This window comes from Doryrhamphus excisus, linkage group LG12, assembly GCF_037039965.1.
Source record: "Doryrhamphus excisus strain RoL-2023G ecotype Guam linkage group LG12, RoL_Dexc_Guam_v1.1, whole genome shotgun sequence".
In the NCBI taxonomy this organism is placed as follows: Eukaryota; Metazoa; Chordata; class Actinopteri; order Syngnathiformes; family Syngnathidae; genus Doryrhamphus; species Doryrhamphus excisus.
In genome coordinates this window covers 17,496,868-17,517,210 of record NC_136368.1, presented here as the reverse complement: position 1 = coordinate 17,517,210, position 20,343 = coordinate 17,496,868, and the positions used below count along the sequence as shown (strand labels likewise).

The 20,343-nt window shown below is 39.7% G+C and overlaps 1 protein-coding gene across 1 annotated transcript in view; it reads right to left on the bottom strand.

Moving 5' to 3' along the window:
* The window catches only part of gli2a (GLI family zinc finger 2a), a 72,035-nt gene that overhangs the window by 5,167 nt on the left and 46,525 nt on the right, over window positions 1-20,343 (bottom strand). The window contains exons 4-13 of the mRNA XM_058082358.2: window positions 17,560-17,765; window positions 16,462-16,683; window positions 9,467-9,668; window positions 9,128-9,326; window positions 7,117-7,227; window positions 6,061-6,201; window positions 3,917-4,066; window positions 2,792-2,956; window positions 1,895-2,176; window positions 65-422 (exon numbers count right to left, since the gene is read on the bottom strand). Of these exons, the coding sequence (XP_057938341.2) occupies window positions 65-422; window positions 1,895-2,176; window positions 2,792-2,956; window positions 3,917-4,066; window positions 6,061-6,201; window positions 7,117-7,227; window positions 9,128-9,326; window positions 9,467-9,668; window positions 16,462-16,683; window positions 17,560-17,765 (2,036 nt within the window). The remainder of the gene's footprint in view (window positions 1-64; window positions 423-1,894; window positions 2,177-2,791; window positions 2,957-3,916; window positions 4,067-6,060; window positions 6,202-7,116; window positions 7,228-9,127; window positions 9,327-9,466; window positions 9,669-16,461; window positions 16,684-17,559; window positions 17,766-20,343) is intronic.

Genomic DNA, 20,343 nt, shown 5'->3' with positions numbered 1-20,343 from the left:
GGTTTAACCATGTGACCTTGAGGCTACAAATGAGCTGCAGGATTCCAATCATTCCGGTACTTACCAACCGCAGGTATGGGGGGCAGCTTTGTGCTGTTGCAATGTCCCTGCGGCAGCTGTGGTGCCGAGTTGACCCACGGACAGGGGTCCCTCAATGTCTTCAGTCTTTCTTTCTTGATCGTCTCCATTTTGATTCCACTGTGACCCACCGCTTTCCTTAACTGGAGCCCCAACCCAGCCTGTTGGCCCCCGGCGGGAACAGTGGAGTCGACCATGGGGCACTCGTCCTGCGCACTGAGGTCTCCGAAGCTGCCCCCGCTGTGCATTGCCATCTCTACCCCACTGTCGTTGTTGTTGGTGCTGCTGAGAGGTGACGGCTGACTGCTACATGATGAGTGACCACCAGGACTGGACTGATACATCTAGTGGATGACAGCATGGGAGAAATGAATGTAAGCAAACTAGACATAGAACTTCCATAGAAATGGGAATGGACTTAGATATGACACAGATGACAATGACCAGTGCTGACAAACATGCACAGTTATGACGTCTGATGCTAGCAGTATATCTCTGTGTGGCGGTTGCATGTTCTCCCCGTGCATGCGTGGGTTTTCTCCGGGTACTCCAGTTTCTTTCCAACATTCCAAAAACATGCTAGGTTAATTGGTGACTCCAAATTGTCCATAGGTATGAATGTGAGTGTGAATGGTTGTTTGTCTATATGTGCCCTGTGATTGGTTGGCCACCAGTCTAGAGTGTGCCCTGCCTCTCGCCCGAAGACAGCTGGGACAGGCTCCAGCACCCCCCGTGACCCTCGTGAGGAAAAGCGGTAGAAAATGAATGAATGAGTGAGATAAGTATATGATCAGGCTGCAAGGTGATCGAGTGGTTAGCACACAGGCCACACAGCTTGGAGACCTCGTGAGGAAAAAGCGGTAGAAAATGAATGAATGAATGTAATATATGAATTAATGATGCTAATAAAATCCCAAAACAGTACTTAATTCTAATCCCACAATTTTGCTTTTTTAAAATTAATTTCATTTTATTATCACATTCAAATAGTTTTTTTTTATTGCAGTCCATTTTTTTTTAAATTATATCACTAATTAGCAACATTTTGATTTTGTCATTTTTTTTGTGAAATTATATCAATATATTAAATACATATATTTTATTAAATGATTAAGAACCACTGCTTTAAAGGGAGCCTCACAGTCTAACAGGCTAAAGGTTAGACCCTGACTCTGATTCCATCTTCTGTCATCTTTTGTCATCTGTACTGTTAAATATCTTCAGTGCCAACTTTACTGTACTTTCTTACGTACTTGTAATCTCACTTGGCTCGGTTTTATGTTATAGGTTCATTTTATATTGTTAAAATATGTTTATCTGAGATTTTTTCATAGTAGATTGTTATCTTTCTTGTATACTTTTATTGTGTTTTTGTATCTTTCTTCTGCTGTCGCATCTAAATTTCCCAGTTGTGGGATAAATAAAGTACAATCTAGATTAAAATCCCTTGAATAAATAATGTGAGACATAATCTGGATTATGCTTCTATACCTGTAGCTTGTTTCAGGGGAACAATGGCAATTAAAGAGAGATAAGGAGAGTTATTGGAGCTGAATCGAATGTGATCTGGTGTTACATCAGAGACATGAACCCCCTCAGGAAACAGATGGAATGCTCACCTCAAAGAAGACTGTCCATTTGGAAGGTTATAAGGGAAAGAGAAAGGCATAAAACTAAACATAGGAATTAGGAGGGATGGAGGTTTAGCCATGTTAGTAAAGTCAGTGAAAGTCTCTTCATGCTGTACACAAGTCATGCAATGACATTATATGTTATCATAATAAAATGTTATTTCAAGTTGAATATCAGGACTCACGATAGAATTTTCAGTCTTGATTGATTTGACTTTGAGGCAGTCTTCCATGCCTCTCGAGGTGCCTTTGGCGTCGCTCGTGTCATCCATACTTCCTGTGCCATTCTTGGAATGGAAATCGTTCTCTCCGTTGTCTTTAGGCGGCGGAAGTCTCGGAGGAGCATCACTTCGCTGTTTCTTGGTGATGTGAGCTTCAGGTCCATGAACAGTCTTAACGTGTTTCCTGAGAGAGCTGGGGTCTGTGTAGCGTTTGGTGCAACCCGGGATTTTACATACGTATGGTTTCTGTCAAAAAAGATTTGACACTTGGATTGAGTAAGACCCTCAAACAATGCTATCAGTTACTATGGTACCCATTTGGTATGTGACAATAAAAATAAAAATAAAAATAAAAATAAAAATAAAAATAAAAATAAAAATAAAAATAAAAATAAAAATAAAAATAAAAATAAAAATAAAAATAAAAAAAAATAAAAATAAAAATAAAAATAATTTAAACATAAAAATAAAAATAATTTAAACATAAAAACCAAAATATAAAAAATAAAATAAAAAAAAAAACTATATTAGGAAAGCAGGAAGTGAACAAATGTAACAGTTACTGATTGTAAAAGTACCAGATGGAGGGATAGGATTTAATAAGCTTTGCTTCTTCCTACTCCTTTTGGACATGTGGAACTGTGAACTGATTATGTGATGCATTCAATTGTAATCTGATGCATATTCAAGTGAAATAAAACCATTACCATTACACTTTTTTTTTAAATAAAAGAACTGCAATTCAGCAATACAAGGACGTATAGCATGTGTATGTTAATCAAAGCATCGTGTACATGTACACCATGAAAGACATTGCGTCAAATACTACATGGAAGCTTTCCCCTAAAGCAGTTGACATACCTCATTAGAATGTGTGCGGTTCTGGTGCTTGGCTCGGTCTGAAGCATTGGAGAAGGCCTTATTGCAGCCTTCATGTTCACACACGTAGGGCTTCTCGCCAGTGTGGGACCGGAGGTGGGTCTTGAGGTTCTCAAGACGGGAGTATGCTTTTGAACAGCCCTCAAACTGCAAATAGACACCAATAGAAAGTGACACAGCGGGAATGAGCTGTGGTATTTATTTGTCTTTTTCTTGTGTTTGTTATTACGCAATTCTGCCACAGATTCAAACAGTTTGTTCATGTGACATGCATTGAGACAAAAATTAGAACACACATTCTGTAAAATGCCCCACAGTTGTGGGGTCTGTTTTTGGTATTTCATGCAAATTAGTGCTCCCGCCCCCCCCCCCTCTACCGGGCTCTGACAGACATAGAATGAAAGCAGTTTGGTGCATGTCACATGGTTTCACACAGGAAAATACTTCCAAAAAAACAAAAAGAATGATTAGGGTTATATAGCATTCCTGTTAATAAATTATGATATGTTATGTTATAAATTAATATATAAAAAACTGTTTATGACTTTCTAAATACTTTTTTGTAACATTATTAGAACTCCTATTATTCTTTGTTTACAACACATTGCTCAACTATTATGCTGCAGAGACTCTAGCTAGCGAGTTAGCACACTAACAAGCAAAGCCAAAAATGTACCACTTCCACACGGAATGGGAGGAGGATTTTTTTTTACTCATGTCAGACCTCCAAGACTTCATGCAGTGTTAAGGTAATTTAATATAAGGTAATGTCTCAATGTGTCATTATTACCAACTACTAGTAACCATGATATATCACTTATATTTCAGTATGTTTTGACTAATAATAGACTAGTAGTCTATCACAAAACAGAGATCATGTGTTAATTAATACATTTGTGATTAAACACGATATAGCGAGGGAGCGATAATCGAACCGCTAAGGGTGTGGCGTTTAAAAATATGATATAGAAAGTGCAGTACATCTTATGGAAGTATGTTACATGTATGTTACATAATTGCATCATTGCTTCCTAAGTATATACAGTCCGACAGTCGGTCCGTCTCACTTGTTTTAAACTATGCACCCCAGCTTTCCTTTGTACGTACTGTGCATTTATGTGGTTTCTCGCCCGTGTGTCTCCTCATGTGGACCACCAGCATGTACTGGGCCTTGAAAGGCTTCTGCTCCCGTGTACACTCCTCCCAGCGACACACAAACTCCTTCTTCTCGCCGTGGATGTGGTCATTGTTGATGTGCTGAGGAGACGATGATACAACGTTACAAGGATACAGATGCACAGCTTCACCGCAAGGCGAGGGTCAGCAAATTCTTGTCTATTTCCCACCAGATTATTTTCCCGTGTTATCCTGTGAGCGCACGAACAATAATGACAAACACACATTGTGAAAGACGGTGCCATAAATAAACCCTGACACTTACTGTCGCTTCTGTCAACAGGAGACAAAAACTATAAAAACTGTTTGTCTGTTTGTTCAGGATGTCTGCAAGAAATTGGGACTTCCTCAGTCAATAAATCACTTGTGACCAGCTTGTAGTCTCGCTTTTCCATTAAATCTTACTTGATTGGGATGCTTCAGTACAACTTGCATTGTGGAAGCTGTAGAACACATGAGTGAATGAGCTATCAAACATATGCACACAGAAAGGAACCACTTCATTTCCTCCACTTATCACCACCGTCACTTTTTCAGCAGCAAAAAAAAAGCTCAGTGATGTCTATTTTGGGTGAAGGAAGAGGAATGGAAACCAGTGTGGAGCTGCTATTTTCAGGTTCCACGCCTTTACACGGGGGCTCTCGAAGCAGTCACAGGTGCGCGTGTAACCCTAAGGGCTTTGGGAGTTGTTGTCAGGGCGTTTGGTAGAGGTAATTCAAAATTGCACCCCAGGGTGTTTAAGGTTGAGAGAAATTGGAGATCCCGTGGTCCCGTCAGGATTCAGGAATCCACTGGCCAAACATTGTCCATCTACACCCTCAATCACACCACACATTCTTTCCTGGGTGACTGTCTAACCCTCCCTAACTCCCCTGTGTCCTGGGATTCGGAGGTGGGCCAAAGTGCATACTCACACTAGACCAATCATACCGTGCCTGGGCCCACTGGGCCGGGGCGTGAATTCATAATTTACAAAATAAAATAATACAGTGGTACCTTGGTTAAGGTCTGCCCTGGTTAGTGTATTTTTTGGTTAAAAACCAAAAAAAATTTGCTTGAATTTTGCGTTTAGCGTCCAAAATAGATACATAGATACGCAGCATCCCTTGTGTGTGCAACTCCATGGTGACACTGTGTTTCTGTCTCATTTTTCCTGTTTATACAACGTTAATATTTAGCTTGATATTTTTTTTAGCTTGATATTTTTGCAAATTGTGGTTGCAGTAGAATAATGTTATCACTTTGTGTTATTTTGGTAATTGATGGTTTCCCCCAATAAAACTACGTTAAATGTTCAGTTGTCTATTCACTTGCCATTTGTAACTATTTGGACATCATTTTCTGCATGTAAAACTATTGTCTACAAAATTTTGGGACGGATTAATTCAATTGACATTATTGTCTAGAAGAAAATTTGTTTTGGTTAGAGTCCATTTTGGTTTGTTAACCAAGGCATCACTGGATAATAAAAATACAGAGACACAAAATGATCCAAAATTCAAACCCATGGAACTCTCACCCCATTCATAACTATATTTATTTGTGTGTGTGATAAAAACGTGTTATCTCAATAATGCGATCGCTCCCCTTGCAAGTATTTAACGACTTAAAATTAGACAACAGCGTACTAGAAGAAGAAACATAGTAGCACAAATACTCAGCGTGAGTGCAGGCCAAGTGACTTTTGGTCCTGACGTGGATGCTTAAGTCCACTCCCCTTGACAATCAATGTGGTCAAAAAATAGGCCCCAAAAACTGCAACGCTGCTGGCATGATAACGGATTTATGAACGGCCCTCTTGGTTTCAGTGCGGAGAGGGTATTGCTGAGTGAGAGATACGGGTCAGGGGTTAAGGGTCAGGGGCTGGAGGCCGAGGGTGCACAGCTGCAAGGCTTGGGATAGATTTGGCGAGGGAAGCCTCATCAATGTTGGGCGTCTGGATCAGTGACCAATCCACATGACTTAGGTTGGTGTAAACACATCAAGCACACTGATAGTGCTGATGAAATTGGTATAAAAAAAAAGAGAATAAGTGTGCTATTAAATAAATAAACACATGTGTTTTTGATCCTCACATGGACAAGTTGGTCCTGGGTGTCATACTCCTTGCTACAACCCTCCCAGTGGCAGTTGGTCTCATATATGGCCTCAGGTTCCTGCTTGCACTCGTCTTTATCCAGATCTTCACTCAAGTCCAACATCCCTCCACTCTGGTCCTAAAAGAAAAAAAAATATCCATGTCATGTCACTACGGTAGCAGCTCTAAGGAGATGAGACTTGATACAAAGCAGAGTGGGGGTTTGAAATTGTATGAAATTATTCTATTGGATTAGTTTCTTTATTTTAGTCAATTATTTTCAGTTAGTACTGTGGACGTCTGGGGGGGGGTTCCTAGCCCCCACGACCCAAACTCGGATAAGCGGATGAAGATGGACTGCTTGCAATACTTCACGTGTATGTTAAGATCTTTTTGTCCAATCAGATTTCAGCTTCTGTGTGTCGCCATGTTCATCTAATATGGCCCAGGGCCTTCAGAATCAGGAGTGCTGGCCCGTGTCAAATACACACTGTTAGCAATGGGCTGTTTCCGTAACCGATTTCAGATTTGCCGGACCAAGGCCAGCTCTACAGTAACACCAGCACTGTTCTGTCCTCTGATTGGTTGATTAGAGCAAAAATGCTGAACAAGCCAAGTTAAACCCACAATGGCTGACTGAGGAGGATTGTAGGTATAATTTACTGAAAAGGTTTTATATTGTTGTCATTTTTTTGATAAATATTGAAGAATGAACTGCTCTGGATGATGTTGTAGTGTACTGCTTGTTATTATTTTAGCATATATAACATAACTCGGGGTGGAATTGGGAGGTCGGGAGGTCAAAAACCTCAAAAGAAATACTTTTCTGGAGCATATTTTTTACTGTGTCAACAGAGGAACAAAGTTAGTCCTAACTGTCTTCTAGGGTAGCTTACATTTTTGAAACTGCAGTTCTAGATTTCCAGGATTCTTCAGGATGGTCCACAAAAGTGAACGGTGTTAAATAATATCAACTCATTGTTAAATTGTAAAAAAAAAAAAATAATCGGAGAATCTGAAACTTTTATGCACAGTTTCGAGGTGAGTTCCTTACCTGAGAAGTTGGTGAGATGGGCAGTGGGCCTTCTGCCTCCATCTTAACCTTGGTCCTCTTGGAGTTCAGTTGGTTGACCGTGCTGCTCACGGCTGGATCTCCACTAGCGTTCTGATAGACAGATAATGACAGATTTGCATAATTAAACAGTGAACCATTTAATGAATCTTATAGTCACCCAAGCATCCCATCCCTTGGCTCTATACACTATATCTGCAATTGAATCTCTGATTGAATGATATGAGAAACGTAAGAATACCACCTTAATACCCTTGTAACTATAAATTGGTAGAGGTACCTAGGCTAATCATACATAAATATAGAGGTAATAATTATCATTATTATTGTTATTAATTATTACTTTACAAAAAAATAGTAATAACGGACAGCAAGACATCATTGCTTCAAAAATTGAGTTCGCAAAAGTTGGTTGTTGATGATAAAACAAAGAAAGGTGGTGAAAACATTATCTACATACATGAAAATACAACAACCATTACAATACAATACAATACAATAAAATACAATGCAAACAAACAACCCAGATTAGGCACAGCAAGTGAAGATGGGGCTGAAGCTGGTCATCGATTTGAGCACAGACCTAGACACAGACCACAAGACTAGACACACACAAACTAAAAAGCACGTCTAAAAACCTCAAAGTAGGGCTTAACAAGAAGAAACTGATGTTTGGGTTGGTCACCTGTTCAGATACAGTCTCAAGTTCTTGTTTTTTAATGCACAAGATTAGACACATGCAATCCAGAAAATGTCCTTGGTCTTCCCTAAGGCCTCCTTAGGTGGTTTGCAGATACCCAAACCATCTTATCTGGCTCCACTCAATGCAACGTTTCTCCTCAGCGTTCCTTCCAGATGCCAGTGCTACCATTACCATTACCATTACCATTACCATTACCACGAGTGGGCTCTGAATCCCACCCATACGCCAGCAAAAGCACCAGCACCTTTTTGCACGTGTACTACTGATGATATACAGTATGTACCAGAAAATGATTCACTGAGTGGGAAGTTTACATAAGCAGCGAGTCTGGTGTTAACAGTGGCCCCCATAAAGACACAGAAGAGATGGGAGGAGGGTGGATGGAACAGAAAGGGAGTGCTGTGCATATTTTTAACCTGAGACACAACTGACTTGGAGTTTTTGGAGAGTTCACCGGACAGTTTATCGCATGGGGGATTTGAGTCACATTTGTACACTTTCAATTTCAAGCATTTTTGACATACATACTTCAAGTTAAGTATGATTATAATCATCTGTATTATAAATTTCTATGAATATCCATATCATTCATTTTCTACCGCTTTTTCCTCACGAGGGTCGCGGGGGTGCTGGAGCCTATCCCAGCTGTCTTCGGGCGAGAGGCGGGGTACATACTGGACTGGTTGCCAGCCAATCACAGGGCACATATAGACAAACAACCATTCACACTCACATTCATACCTATGGACAATTTGGAGTCGCTAATTAACCTAGCATGTTTTTGGAATGTGGGAGGAAACCGGAGTACCCGGAGAAAACCCACACATGCACGGGGAGAACATGCAAACTCCACACAGAGATGACCGAGGGTGGATTTGAACCCTGGTCTCCTAGCTGTGAGGTCTGCGTGCTAACCACTCGACCGCTGTGCCGCCCATATCCATATCAGAAATTGTGATTTCAGTACATCTATGTTAACGTTAATATACTGTATTAATATACTGAATTAAAAATGACCCCATATTCGATAATTGTTAAGGCGGCACGGCATGATGATGCAGTCACGCTCCCTTTTCAAATGGTTTTGAAAATGCAGACTTCAAACCACATACAAGTGTTTACATGTAAAACCAGATCAATAATATTTGCCATAATTTCATCTTTTTATCATCACATTTGTTCACTGTCCTCTTCCAAATGAATTCCATGTAAGTAGAGTTTTGGAAGTTATTTGACAAAACTTCAGGTTCATCCGCCCAACACCGATCATCCCATCATTATTATTCCCACCTGGTTAGCTTCTGAGTTGGTGCTGTTGTGAGCGGCGGGCATCGGGGGCGTGGCCAGGGGATGTTGGCGGGCAGAGAAAGAGGACGGGGACGGCTGAATGAGCGGAGGAGTGTGGCCGAAGGCATTCAGACCCCGCTGCTGAGACAACAACTGCTGATACGCCACCGGATTAATGGGATGAGGGAAGCTGAATGAGGGGCTGGGATGAAAGGAGAAGTAGAAGCTTTTAGATCATGGGAACATTTGTTTGGAAGAAACCACAGTAAAATGATGGGGTGTATCCCAAACACGTGAATGATATTTTTACTAAAATACTATATAATATTCTGCATGTGATACCTGATCCCTCCAACCGACAGGTGCCCATAAGAGCTGCTGGCAGCCGAGCTGGATCTGGAGTTGTTGATGTAAGCGACCAGGGAGTTAGGTGAGGTGCGGATCATCGTCTGGAGGTCGATGCTCGCATCTGACAACGGAGAGATGGACAGCGCCCTCTTCCTGCTCAGTCGGGGTGTCAGCCGTGGACTGGAGAAGCGTGAAACTGGACACAAAGTATTACAAAGTGATCCACGTGCGAGCGAATTGTTTTTACTTACTACATTCCTATCTTCGACTAACAGATGCTAACGTTTACCTTGACCACAATAAATCCCTGAACACTCAAGTGGAGGTCACGTCCATGCTAGGCTGCGCTATCTCTTGCATCTCTGCCTTGCACAAACAGCTCCTCTGTTTAACATTTGCATCCTCTTATGCATAATGAATACCCACCAATCATTGCCAGTAATTACCATGATATCAATCTCTACTCAAGCAAGTTAAATGGAGGCAATTTAAACAAATTGATCTAAGAACATTATAAAAAAAAAACACGCCAGACTCACATCAGGCATGGAGGCAGCTGATAGATATTCCGGTACTTGTACTAGGGAGTAGAATATGGAACATACTACTTCCCCATGGAAGAAGCAATACTACTTTCAAAACTCATGACATCCTGAAATGATGTAACGAACCCAGGATATGTCTTCCCCAAAAATGTCATGTAAACTAGATTATTTTGGATCATTATAGCTCACTTTAAAGGCATTTTATAATTGCAATGCTTTTATATGGTGTCAAATATCATAATTATTGGGGTTTTAGCCTGAAAATTGCTGCGGAAAGCCTGATGTATTTGTCACAATATTTGTCACAGTTACTATGGTACCCATTATGTCAATGTATGGTCATACATTATTAAAAAAACAAAAAAACCCCCAAAAAACCTGTATTATGGAAAGCAGGAAGTCAACATAATGTGCTATACATATCACTATACTGACACTTGGTACGGTACGGGACAAAGAAAAAAAAATAATAAATTAATAAAAATATTTAAATAATAAAAATATAAAAATAAAAATAATTAAAATATAAAACTAAAACTTAAAAATAAAAAAACTATATTAGGAAAGCAGGAAGTGAACAAATCTAACAGTTACTGATTGTAAAAGTACCAGATGGAGGGGTAGGATTTAATAAGCTTTGCTTCTTCCTACTCCTTTTGGACATGTGGAACTGTGAACTGATTATGTGATGCATTCAATTGTAATCTGATGCATGTTCAAATGAAATAAAACCATTACCATTACAATAGCAAAAAAAATGCTGTTAAAAATACTCCACTCAATCACCTTTTTAGCGCTTTTAACTCGTTCCTGAAAGTCTGACCAAGCGGAAGTGTGCCAAAGAAAAGGAAAGTCATCACCATGTAAGTGAAAATGAACATAATAAAAATCAAAATATGTCCGTTGTTTTGGTCCCAACCGCTTGACTGTTGATGATAGAGGGGTCATGGATTTTGTGCGCTGTTACAAAGAGATCAATGACAAATGGAGGTCAGCCTAAATAAGGGGATGATTTGCAATGTGCGGGGACAGAAAGCAGAAGTCATTTGCGCCTGTGTTTTTACATGTTAATTAGGTTTTACAACAGACATTAAAGGGGGTGCGAGTAGCAGGAAACTCTTAATGGGCACATGGCAACTCACTTAATTACACGCAGCAACCGGAGAGCTCCTGTGCCTCACCTGCACTGCCGTCAATACGTAGCCGATCTCCACCCGTCAAGGCAAATGAATCCTGGCACCACAACCACTGCGCCAGAGCCATAAACCAGGCTCCTACTTCTAAAACTAACATTTTGGAGGTGGTTTGACTTAAAATAAAGACATATGCACTGAATCAAAAGGCCCGTGGAACACGACAGACGTTACGGCAACTGTTGCAAAGTAGCTGTAAACCTACGGGAAAACACCGCTCTTTGTTAAGTCAAAGTATACAGTAAGTATGTTAACTTTTTATGTATTTCATATGCACATACAGAACGGGACAAGCTGCATCTTATTAGGGATCAAACTTAAGGAGCTCTTTCTTGCGTGGTGCTTGAAAAAGGCCAGCTGTGATGATTTGCCGTTTCTGCAATGAGCCAAGCTTGTTGCAACGCCAAGAGTTTTAATGGCATTTATGCGTATTAATGATGGCCTTTATAAAGCAGGAAACAGAGCTCACAGTCTGGCAGACTGGTAACCTGGCGCCTACCTCGCCCCTTTGGGCGCTCTGCCAAAATGAAATATTCGAAAAAAAACACCTCTTCAATCTTTACACACAAGTCAGAAAGTGTGCTGCGCATAAATGTGTAAAAATATGGAAAACAAGCAAACAGTTCGACACCAACATACAGTACGTCATGAATAATTTCATAAAACAAAACACAAATGTAACACCTCACCATAGCTTAGTATCATTCTTCTACAACTAGAACTCACTCAATAAGCAGCTTCAGTCACTGCTATGAAGTAGCATAGATACTTCACGTACAAGTTCAAATTTACAGTACCCGCATCTTTACACTACTTCAATACCAAAATACAAAACGCTTTAGTTTCATCGAATCTGGTGATGTTTCAAACTTATTTTACATGACTTGAAATTGTCAGAGCTTGGTGGAGAATGTTTTTTTGGTGCCACCTATAATTGAAAGGGTGTGTGGGTTCCGGCAAGGAGTGAGAAAACAGATGTGCGGGCCTCACAAGCTTGAACTAATATTATATGATGTTATGTGTGTGAGTATGCGTGTGACAATGAGGGCTGGTTCACATTGTGGGACCCCCTTTTTTTATAACTCATAATTATAGGCCATGACACACATATATTAAAAAGCATGGTATGAAGGTGTGTACAAGATGTTTGCAAGAGCAGATAATAGAGTTGATGGAGTACACTTGAGAAAAATAAGAACATTTGCTTGTGCAAAAATATAATATGCAGAATTTTTGTAGTGATGATCATTTAGGAATATGCAAACTTTGCAAAAATGTCCCAAACTACATTTAATACTTTAACTGCGGCTTGCTAAGACCTGGAATGGGTATTTTAATTCAGCCCACCCCATTTTACAAATTATTTTAATAAACTCCTTTAACACATTTTGAAACTTTTGCACATTTGAAAAGAAAATAAATAAATAAATACTAATATATCAATTCATTTTCTACCACTTATCCTCACAAGAGGTGCTGGAGCCTATCCCAGCTGTCTTTGGGCGAGAGGCAGCGTACACCCTGGACTGGTGGCCAGCCAATCACAGAGCACATATAGACAAACAACCATTCACACTCACATTCATACCTATGGACAATTTGGAGTCGCCAAGAAAACCCAAGCATGCACGGGGAGAACATGCAAACTCCGCACAGAGATGGCCGAGGGTGGGATTGAACTCAGGTGAGGTCTGTGCGCTGACCACTTGAGCACCGTGCAACCCCAAATAATAATATATAATAATAATAAATCATCTGTTTTGTAAACTAGAGACTTTTGAGCATTTATTACCTTTATTTTTCGTGTTTTGCTTTGTTGCTGGTCACATTTTTGCTGTGTTTTTGTTTGATTGCAGACATGTCGACTTCTGGCCTTGAGGCTCGCCGCACTCAAGGCCTACACAGCTACAGCTAGCCAACGCCACGTGCTACCAGATGGGAAATGTATTTACCCTGGTAAATCTCACGAATACACTGTGATTTTTATTAGCAAAGGAACTTGCATTGAGTCCTATATGAGCCCCCGGTGTCCAAACCAAACGCTGCTGTTGTGATTAGCAGTCTGTTTATGCAGACACTCACACTCATGTGCCCGTGAACCAACATATAGTTAAATGTTTGTGTATAACGTCCAAGATCAACAGTGAAATCTCTCTTCAGGATGGTAGACATTTAATTTGACCTTACTTAATGCCAACTCCTTACAACTCCTGCAGGCTTTTGAATAGCTCCCAGTGTTAAATAGAGTACATTGCACTGTAACTTTATTCAACGCTATTGTCCATTGCTATGTCCACATAAACACGAATATTCTAAAAAACGCACATTTCCCCGAATACAGTGTGAAACAAATCTCCATGAACACAAGTGGATTTAAAAAAAAAAAAATTTGTTCACATAAAAAAGTAATTCACTGACTGCCATGTGTGTTTTGGCCAATCAGAAGAGTGAAAAATCAAAAACACTTGTGACTTGTTGTGCATTGTAACGTATCTGTTCATCAAAACAGTGAAATGTATATTATCTTTAAAATCAGCTCACACTTAGACGGAGCCTCAAATATGTCTCCTCTACATGGTTCGAATCCAACACATCAATCAAAACATCGGAAAATGTGGCACGCAGGACACTATTTTGAGGCCCCCGCCTTGATATGAAAGTTTAATGTTAGTGCGGCCCGCGCAAGTTTGATATGGATGCTGTATGGTATCATGTACCCAGAAAAAATGATTACGTTTGATTAATGTTCATGTTAAAGGTTAAATAACTGTTAATAGTTATCCTCCCTATCCGTGTGGAAGTGGTAAGTTTTTGGCTATTTAAGTTTAAAGGAAATAACTTGAAGGCTACCGTTTAGGTCGCTAGCTCTCTAGTTTGCGAGTTAGCATGTGTCTCAAGACCCTGCAGTTGCGCAATATGTTGTAAATAAAAAGAGTATAAATGTGACTATAGTCGTGTTTTGTCATGTCTACAGGGCTCTAATAATGCTTTGTTCATTTTAATCTGAAAAAAATAATTTGTCTACCCACCAACTATATGTGGTTTCTTAAGTTTTTATTATTTGCCGTTTTATTATTATTATATTTATTTATTACTAATTGATTTTCTTTATTCTTCATTTGTTTATTTTTCATCTTATTTTGTGCAGAAAAATAAAAATTAAGATATTTGAGAACAGTGGAATGTTTTATCAGAGCTTTTATTGTAGAAAATCGGAACCATATTTTTCTGTTTTTAATAAATGTTTTTTTTTTTTTTTTGGAAAACCTGATGCGGCCCAGCCTCGCCCAGACCCTAGCTCCAGTGGCCCCCAGGTAAATTGAGTTTGAGACCCCTGGTTCACAGTAATGATATGAAAGCCTTTCATTTCAGATTGATTGGAGAAATGGTTAGACTGATGGTCGTTTAGAAATGGATTACCCATCCTGTTGGCGGCGACAGTTTAGGCGTTAAAAGAGTTTCGATGAAACCATTTCGAAAAATGTGTTAGATTTGCAGTTATGGGACAAACAAATAAGCCAACGCACGAATGATCAGTGGGAGCAAAGCGAGGGAGAAGGACCTGCGCCCATGTCGAGCATGGTACGAATGGTCTACTGTGAGTATGTACCCACTTTCCCTTAAGTAAACCAGCGGTAAAAACCAGGGGTGTCTGATGAGCCACACTGAAGGCTCCTATTTCTTGCGGTGGGTCTGCTGAATATGAGTGTACAAACAGATTTTTTGCGATGGTTTGATCTGTACTACCATCCAAAACAAACACCAAAGGATGAAGCACATGTTGACCACCTCAGTCACTACTCATCTTCTCTTATTCTGGCACGAAATAAGGTATTTGATTCGGGTTGAGGCTGCCAGTGTAGACCATTAGCCGCTGGCTGCCTGGGTCAATATGGGCTATGTCTTCTCAAGGTCGAAATGGAATGCAGGCACAGTGCCAAACTTGACCACATCATCACGACTCGTGTTGGAACACCAAAAAAAAAGTCACTGGGATGGTGGCAGTCAGTGGGAACACAACATGGGGATAGATGTGGGGGCAATGGGCTATTAGGGTAAACATCATGTCCAAACAAGTGTGGGTTAGCTGCACAGTGGCGTCACAGAGGTGGTTGGAGGACGAGAAGAACATCTCCATCTTTAACTAGCTGTGTCATGATCAATTACTGACACATTACCATGAATGCATTTTTTTCCTACAGTGACTTTAGCTTAGATTGTCACTGCACTGACTTGGTGGTTGGACAAAAATGAATGAGTGAAGATGGAATCATGGCCAAGGAGAGCATCTGAATATTAAGCATTGGAAGGATTGACTTTCCGGGGCTGGATTCCACTCTGTGTGCTTTCTTTCTATTACCCCATTCATGAGGCCGGAAGATTTCTTGGATGCTTGGCTGGCGCTGGTTGTCACTGAGCTTCTGTCCAAAAGCCAAGTTGAATCCTGTCTTTCTGCTGACTTTATTTTATTTGAACAATTGGATATAATAAAATGTAAAAAAATTATGATGCAGTTATTATCCTTACATTATTGTAGTTACCCTAATTTATTCTATTTTATCCAATATAACATTCTGACTCATGGTGTCATTTTACAAAGAATGCTAACATCATCACACAGTAACTTAACACCCAAAATACAGCTAAGGAATATACAAGTTAAAACCCGCCAACTATTTTAACATTTTCGCATAGTGCATTTTATCCCTGGTAATCATTTCATTGGTTTTAGTTGCTAATGCTGCCTGTGTCAACCAGAGGGAGCCAGAGGAGCCCAGAAGGAAGCTGACATCATTGCAGCGCCCCGGCAGCCATAACAAATGAAAATGCATTTTGGACAAATGTTAAAATAGTTGTTAGCATTTTAAAATAGTATATTACTTGTATATTTCTTAGCCACCTTTTGAGTGTTAACTTGCTGTGTGATGAGTTAAGTATTGTCAGCATGAGTCAGACTGTTAATTTGTACAATGATTCCCTGCAATTTCCAATAGGCTGACTTTTATTATGATAATAATGAACAACAAATTAAAAGTCACAAAATCACAAAAAAAAATGAACGATTTCCATCGATCTTGAATAATTTCGGTATCAGTATTGGCACCAGCAATACTGAGCCTAGATTTACTTGGTATAACACAAAAAATTTGCAGTATAGCCCACTCCAAGCTGGAAGAAAACCCATTTCATACAGAATTCCCAAAGAGATAAGTAATTCAAATATACTGTAATTATGAGGTCATATTCTCACCATCCACAGGACTGATGTAATCTGGTAGGTGTGCTGCCGCCGCCGCCGCTGCTGCAGCTGCAGCCGCTGCACCTGCTGCACCACTCTGCATCAAAAGGTCGCCATACGGACTGCGCTGCCCGGCACTGGCCATCAGATGATAGTATTCTGTGGGGTTGGCCCCAGGTGGTGGTGGAGGGAGACTGAACAGGGATCGGTCTTTTAAGTGTTCGTGGGTGACTGCTGGAGAAATGAGAAGAAAAAATCCAAAATGAAAACAATTCAGGCCTACGTGTAGATAAACTTAAACTGTGGATCCATCCATAAATCAATGATTTGATTTGTCAGACGTTTCTTGTACTTGGTCACCAGGGTTGCGTTCATCTCAGGAGGCATTTTTGGTCAAAGAAACAGCCCAAAACCGAATGTTTCCACCACTATGTTATTGGTCTCATAGTCACCATTTCACTGCCTCTAAATACGTCCAATGCACTTGATGCTAAAGAGCTTAATTCCGGTCTCATGTGACCACATCATATTCTCCCCAGCCTTGTCTGAGTCATTCAGGTGTGTTGCCAAAAAGACAGGCCTCTACATGTGCGTTCTTGAGCAGGGGGGCTTGTGACCACTGCAGGAGATCAATCCATTACAGCAAACTAATGCTTTTCTTGGTGATGTGCAGCCAATTCTGGGCTGGTCCCCCATCTTCCAGTTTTGTGCAGGTCTACAGTCTTGTCCCTGAGGTTCTTTGACAGCTCATTTTGAGAGGTTCGAATGGAATAACCTGTTTCTGTGTCAAAAAGTTGATATTGGAGTATTTTCCTAATATGACAGGATTCATTTCTGTACTTTACGTACACATGACCTGTGTGTGGGGGTCATAATGCTTACAATGTAATACATTTATTACATGCTGCGTGTCTCTGTAACACATCTTTGAAGTGAATGAGTACATCACAATGTGTTCCTTTTGTGGTGCATCCCTCATCAAATGGCTTTGGCTTGTTGTGGTTAATAATTGCTTTCTGTCTTTGATAATAGTGAAAATTTATGTCAGCAATAACGCTTTAATGCAATATTTTGTGTCGTAGTATCCCGTAGGCGTGTGGTGAGTCTCACCTTCGGCAGGGCTCAGTCCTCGTGCTGCAGAGATCATGGAGAGGGTGGGGCTGCCATGCACCGAGCGTAGGTAGTGCTCCATGTGGGGGCTGACGTAGGGATGTGGAGGGCTGAACGGTGACTCACCCGGCCCAGTCGGTGCATGAGGTGATAGACGAATCAAGGAGATATCGGAGATAACTGGACTGCCTGTCAGTCCTGTAGCTCTGTTGTGAAAAAACAGAGACCATTTTAGATAAACTCCTGACAAGGGGAGCCAGAGTGTATTGTTGTAAAAGTGGGTAGTAATTTTTACGGGAATAAAAACTAAATATTAGGAGAATAAAGTCACGATAATAAGCCAAAAAATAGCATAAAGTTGAACTAAAAAGTTGAAATAAAGTAATATGAGAAAGAAAAAACGCAATTCCAGGAAAATTAGATAGTGTGTAGTTATAATTTTAAAGATTAAAGATACAATACAGTATCACAAAAACAGAATAAAGTTGAAGTATTTGTAAAAATTTCCCCCAAACAAGAAAAAAGATAAATAAATAAATAATAATATAATTAAAAAAAAATAACTTTATATAAATATCTTCCCTACAAAAATACATTACAAAAATAGCAAAGTTGAAATATTAAAGTCCAAATATTATGAGCAACAAACTTTCAAAATTTTCAAAATTAAATAATATTGCAATTCTAGGAAAATTAAGGAGGGTAGAAGTTAGAATATTATGATAAGAAAGTCAAAATATGAGATAAAAAATTTCCCCCAAACAAGGAAAAAGATAAATAAATAATATAATAATATATATATATATATAACTTTATATAAATATCTTCCCTACAAAAATACATTACAAAAATACAATACAAAAATAGCAAAGTTAAAATATTAAAGAATAAAATGTGCATTTTTTTAAGTCCAAATATTATGAGCAACAAACTTTTGAAAATTTCTAAATTAAATAATATTGCAATTCTAGGAAAATTAAGGAGGATAGAAGTTAGAATATTATGATAATAAAGTCAAAATATGAGATTAAATATGTAATGCTGTACTGCAAAACAAGGTACAAGAATAAAGTTGAAATATGTGTAAAAATGTACAAAAAAACCTAGCAAAATGTGTAATGCATAGAGAAAAGTTCATTTTAATGACAATTAAAATCGGCCATGATAACACAAAGCTATGTGACCCTGACCTACAGTATGTTTGCATGTGAAAAAATACAAAAAAAGAGCCATTTTAAAATAGCCATGTTCTTGTGGACATAGCCTAAATCTGCTTACATGGTTTCCCTTCTTCAGTTCCTCAGCTAATACATAATAATCTCTTTTGTTCACCTTCTCCTGTGAAGCCCCGGAGGTGCAGACAAGTCAGGACTAAAGCCTTTCATCTGTGTGGCAACAAGTTTTGTTTGGGTTGGCAAAACTACTGGGTCTCTCACAGGCATTACAATGTGAATGGTATAATCCTTCTGAAGTTGCCTACAGCCGCCTTCTCATCTGAACTTCTCAGACAGACTGCCAATCACATCAGGCTATACATTAAACGTGTCATGTCTGGAAAGTGAGCGGAAGCTCTGTTTGTTGAAAACGACATGAGCGTGGTATACGACTTAGATCAAGAGTGTCCAAAGTGTGGCCTGGGGCACACAGCTTTTTTTTTTATTGGCCCGTAGCACATTCTGAAAATGCATTTGAACAAGAAAAGTAGAGTACGTGAATTTTAATAAAATCTAAATGTCCTCTTTGGACAATGTGACATTGTTCATACATATGACTAGTGTCAGCGCACTCATCCGCACACAGGCACAGCACACGTTCCCTAAATGGCACGATTAGAAGAGGTGGTCCAAGGCCCAGCACCGTTCCATGCACACACGCACACACACAGCCAACTCATAAAACGACTGTACGGGCAGGTCTCTTGTTTCAACGTTTCTAGACTGCCCTAAATTATCAACACTGTACAAAAACATTAAAGAACCAGTTGAGAACATTGCTGCAGTTTTGTTCTTTTTAGTTACCGGTAATGTTTTCCTTTTTATGATATCTCCCAAGCATAACTTCAGATTTGCAGTGCATCAAAGAAAAGTGAAATGAAAGTGAAATTAGTCACTGTAAAAGTGGCAAAATGCCAATCAACATTGGCTGCATGCCTGAGCCACGCTGCTCAAACTTTGTGACCATCATGAATGGTACCTTTGAACATGAGAATCAATCTGCTCCTATGAAATGGTCAGTGATAAGTAAGCACTATAGTGGTCTCGTTATTGGAAAAAAAAAATTCTCTCCCTCCTTTGCAACGCCCCTTCCAGAACGCTCTCAGACTTTTTGTTGCATAACTGCGTTCACTTATCTTGATGTTCTCAATATTTTAAACATTGCTTCATTGCAATTAAGCACTAATAGACCACAGTAAATAAAAAAACAACAACAATAGATCAGTCAGAGAGGAATGTATGTGACCAATCCAGCTTGTAATTATGAACTACGACTGAAAAAAAAAATCTATGCCAGGCAATGCCCTCCCCACTTCAGGCTGCGCCATCCAACTTCGAGCCTTTGGCTCTTGTTCCATTTCCAGTAAGCGTCTGCAGACTGCTGGTCTTGTCTAAGAGCCAACTTTCTGCCATCGGGACCCACTCTCCTACAAACAACCATAAAGGTTCTTCTGTCTCGAATGAGAGGGCAGAAGTGAGGAGAAACATTTGCCACATACACAAAAAAACGCTTCCTTCGGTCCAAATCAAAGATTCATAAGGCACACTACCTCCTCACATTAATGCTTGG